The sequence below is a fragment of the Vigna umbellata genome, chromosome 8 (assembly GCF_029865625.1).
Source record: "Vigna umbellata cultivar VRB3 chromosome 8, Vumbellata_1.0, whole genome shotgun sequence".
Taxonomy (NCBI): Eukaryota; Viridiplantae; Streptophyta; class Magnoliopsida; order Fabales; family Fabaceae; genus Vigna; species Vigna umbellata.
Window position 1 is genome coordinate 44,070,115 of NC_142172.1, and position 4,663 is coordinate 44,074,777.

Consider the following 4,663-nt stretch of genomic DNA (forward strand, 5'->3'; position numbering starts at 1 on the left):
AGTAGATAGAAATTAGGATCAGATTTGGTGAGAAAATGATTGAAATATTATTTTTAAATAATATTAAAATAATAAATAATATTAAAATATTAATGAATAGTAATTTTTTTTTTTTACTATAAATAGCCATGGGAGGGAAGGTTATTCTGCACCAAGAGAAGAGAAATCAAGTGAGAGCTTGAGAAATAGAGAAGAAAGAGTTAGGGAGAAATTTTTAGTTGCAAGAAGAGTAGAGGTTCTGAAGGGTTTCGGGGAAACAAATTCGGAGCAGGAGATTAAGTCTGGAATAGAGGTAGGGGAGCTAACCTTTCTATGTTTTTTTTATGATTTAATAGTTCTATGCTTTTATATTATGATTTAGTATTATTTTATTACTATTCATATATTGAAATTCTGTGTGAATATGGTTAATGTTTACTGTATGTTTATCTATGTTGAAATTCGGTATAAATATTATATGCTGTTGTTTTGAATCTGTAAATAAGAAATTTGTTAAAAACTAGTTGAGGAACACTTTGGCTAAGGAAAGACTTGGTACTTAAGTTGTCCATTGTGACGCACCTCTCTTTCCTGGAAGTCTACTCGACAAGTTTTTAACTTAAATCCTATTGAACAGATTGAGTACTGTTAAATTATTATGCAATATATTGAGTTTGTGTGATTTATGCGATGATTGTATTTTATTATATTGCATTTGAATTTATGCATCTGAACATGTTATGAGTATTATGGGGAGATTTTGTAGGGGTATAATGTGAGTTGAGGAATATGAGTATGGCATGAGACTCGTGGAGAGATTCAGTAATATTATGGTATTTGTGTATATGTTGATGTTGAGGGTCCCGTAGTTGGAGGTTATCCTGATACTCTAATAATCATCTAGTCTCAAGTAGAGAGGGATGAATTATGTGGTGAGAGGAGCAGGAGGTCCTGGTCTATGTGCCGGTTTTGGACATAGTGAGGGGATTAACCTTGTGAATGGTATGAAGTATTTTGAAAGTGTATTTGTAAAAAGAAGTAGAAGTCATTACAAGTGCATAACCTCCCGTGACCGCTCATCAACGTATCATCCGGATGAGTGTCTATTGGGTATTGTGGTGTCTATTGGGTATTGTGAGACGAGTATCTAATACGAATTGTGGTATGAGGGTGTCGAACATAATTATTATATGATGTTTATATCGAGGTAATTATACATGTTTTATAAATGATTTGTTGCATGTTAGCTCACCCTTACTTGTGTGTGCATGTGAATGCGATGATCGTATAATGCGTGATGTTATACGGGAGCAGATGAAGGAATGTCGTCTGATCCAGTGCCAATGAAGAGAGAGACAGAAGAATAAGTTAGAAGAATTCGAATTATATTTATGAGTTCATAGTTGAAATTTGAGTTTAAAACATGTGTAGACATATATTAACTATGAATTTATAAGTGTGAGATTACGGGATATTACCGTAAATGTAATGTTACAATATATAAATTATGAATTATCCAGCGTGAGATATTGGGATGTTACATTAATGGTATCAGAGCAGTTCGTCCTTAGGATGACCTCTGTGATGTGGGTCTTTCGTGTCTTCTCTGTGAAGAATTGAGTCTAAATGGTATAATTTACCATTTCCTCCAAATCTAGATAGTAAAGTATTGTGTCTAACTACCATGACTTTTACCATAGATGATTTTTCTTTCTTAATTCTGAGGGTTTGAAGAAAGATATTACAATTAGTTAAAGCCTTCGAAAATAGGGAGATATAATACCAGAGTTTAGGTTTCAAAGGATGAGTGAAGATGTTAGTGTTTAGAAGCAATGTTTTAGGAAGTTTTCGAGAACAAAATGAAGAGGTGAGATATCTTACGTTACACAAGAAGAGTTGAGTTCAAAGGCTAGAATAAAGAGAGCTTTGGGAAAGCATTAGTGTAACAAGGTTAAAGGAATCAATCATATTCTATATATCAGTGGTGTGAGGAGTGAAATTATCCTACGAACTCATTATAAAACGTAATAACAATAATTCTCTGTGTAAACAGAGAAATAACCCGCACCTAACCCAACCGTGAAACATGTAATATACTTAGCTTGGCAAGGGTTTGGGGAGTGAACTCATCTAGTTTTTAGTATGTGTACCGAATGAGAAAATTGAAATTAATTACTAGGGAATTACGATGCGTATATGTTTAACTATTTATGAATTATAAATTAATTAAGTAAATGAAGTCAATCTTTTGCTACTGGTTTTCACATGATATTATCTTTTATTATTAGTTTATGTGAAATTTACATATATTATGTCTAGTATACGACTGCTCATGATTTCATAATTCATATGATGAACATATACTGCTTGTTATTATTTTATGGTATAGCGATTCGTGGTTGTTTTGAGTGAACTTCAAATTTATAAACATGTTTGATGCATTCTCAACTATTATTTACTTGTGTAATTTATAATTTTAGGGTATAGGATTACGAGTTATAAGGCTAAAGTAATTCTGGATAGTGTACTAAATTATATTAGAATAGGTCTTAAAATTTTAAGTGTAGATACCAGTTAAGTAAATTAAGTAATAACGACCATTGCAAATTAAATCGGTTAAGACACATATAAAGATAATAAGAAGATGAAATGAATCAAGGAAGAACATAAGATAATATTAATTTCATTATGAAAAAAAAAATATCAATAAATAAAATAAAATTACAATAATAGATTTTTCTCCTAAGCCTCTGAGAATTTCACTTCTGTCTTAAGTCTTGTAAATACCCAAAATTAATACAACTCTTCCAGTGTCCAAATTTACCTTAGTATAGACCGAGGGAGGAAGATTGAACATATAGAGAATTATTGCTGAAGAAACACCAATATGAGCAGAGTAAAAAAAAAAAATCATTAACTAGAATATAAAACAAAGCAGATAAAGATTACAGTACATAAATAAAAATAAAATGTTCACGAGTTGGCCACAAGTGACCATTAAGAGTACAGTCCATAAAATACAGTAAATAAAAATAGTCCCCCTAAGGAGACTACTGATCGGCGAACGACAACCTCAAAGAAAGCTCTGTGGAAGGAGCTTGGGTACGAAACAACATAGGTGGAGTAACTTTCCCTTCCTCTTTACGTATAGCGGGAATGGGAAAGAGATCTAAGAGCTTCGGAGTCCGTGGAAGTACCCATGAAGGATCTACGGTATTGCAAAAATAATTGTAGTTAGAGATAAATAAAATCAATAACAAATTAAACATATAAAATAAATAAAGGGAAAGAAGAGGAAAGGAAAGAAGATTTACCATACATATACGAAGGGATAAGGGAAAATGAAGGTCCCGATGTACTAGGGACGTCTTGTTGCCAGCCTCGATTCTTCACCCGATTTCCATGGTTTTGAAACCAACAATAGACGCTGTATTCTCCGACTTCCCCGTACTCCTGGAGTCGTCCTGTAATCTCGCGAACTTGATCTCGACTAGGATTAATGATCCCATGGTTGTAGATGTTCAGCAAGATTCCAACTTGTTCCGGGGTAGATCGCCATCGTTTATAAACTGTCTTGGCTTCCATATCCATTTTCTAAGTTTTTGTGCATAAAGTAAAGTAAAAGTAAAAAGATTTATTACAGTGAAGTCAGGTTCCAATTTAAGTTAAGTTTTTTTTATTTTGCTTCTTCTTGTTAGTTCAATTTTCATTGTCCAATTTTTGAAGTCTCAATGTCCAAAAATAGATCTGTTTCACGGTCCTCGCAAATGTTCCTAAACGGATCTACGTTCGTGTCCATTTTGTGCATACATATAAAGTTTTCTTTTTCTAAAGTTTCATTTTTATGGGGTACGTGGCGTTGTTCTACCCGATTGTCTCTGCCATACCTTCAAACGAAGGGAGATTAACGTCTGGTTTCCAGCCGATATACCCTTATCTTTGTTAAGACAGTGTATTCTTAGTTTTAGTTAATAAAAAAAATGAAAAATAGTAGAAGAAGAAAGGAAAGAAAAGAAGCAAGAAGTAAAGAAGAAGGAGAAGCTGGGTAAAGGAAAGGAAAAGATAAGAGAAAAGAAGTACTTACTCGAGGCGGAGCAAAGCCCTGGAACATAAAGATTGAAGCTTGCCGAAAGGCTCTCCGATCTATCACACTCAGTCGTTCTAATCCCACAAGCTCTCACACTCAGAACTCTCAGCGCTCAGATCTCACTCACACCCAGAGGATCGCTCGAAAGCTCTCTCACTTAGAAGATCTCACACTCTCTCACACACTCAAAAATCGCAACGCCTCAAAGTGTCGCTCAACGCGGTTCGCTCCTCCTTATATAGCCAAAATCTCACTGTGCCCACAGTTCCGGTCATGCATACCGGAGGCTTCAATAGTATCGGTAAAAAAAAAAAAAAAAAAAAAAAAAAAAAAAAAAATTTAACCATTCGGTATAGAAGGTCATATGATAAAATGGTTTGGAGAAATGTCAACTTAGTCAGAGTGGTTTGGAATAGGAAAACAGGTGACTATACATGGGAATTAGAAGATGATGTAAAACATTCTTATCCCAATTTATTTTTGAAGTGTCGAATTTTCGAGGACGAAAATTTTTGTTGTTGGGGAGAATGTAAGACCCATGAAAAATATTTATAATAGTAAATTTTAGTATTTTATTAATAATAATAATTTTAATGG

At 33.6% G+C, this 4,663-nt stretch overlaps 1 protein-coding gene across 1 annotated transcript; it reads right to left on the reverse strand.

Annotated features, from left to right (window-relative positions):
* Positions 1 to 3,029: 3,029 nt before the first annotated feature.
* LOC148194787 (WUSCHEL-related homeobox 8-like) lies at positions 3,030 to 4,090 on the reverse strand. Its single transcript, XM_088096164.1, has 3 exons — positions 4,064 to 4,090; positions 3,294 to 3,573; positions 3,030 to 3,187 (listed from the first exon to the last, which is right to left on the reverse strand). Exons 1-3 carry the CDS (start codon positions 4,088 to 4,090, stop codon positions 3,030 to 3,032), a joined length of 465 nt encoding a protein of 154 aa, XP_087952290.1.
* Between the last annotated feature and the right edge of the window lie 573 nt (positions 4,091 to 4,663).

Excerpts from the sequence above, each read along its gene's own strand:
- LOC148194787 (XM_088096164.1), bottom strand. The coding sequence starts at position 4,090 with ATGTTCCAGGGCTTTGCTCCGCCTCGA. Across the intron at positions 3,574-4,063 it reads AGGGCTTTGCTCCGCCTCGA|AAAATGGATATGGAAGCCAA; the intron begins GTAAGTACTTCT and ends ACAAAAACTTAG. Across the intron at positions 3,188-3,293 it reads TATCCCTTCGTATATGTATG|ATCCTTCATGGGTACTTCCA; the intron begins GTAAATCTTCTT and ends GCAATACCGTAG.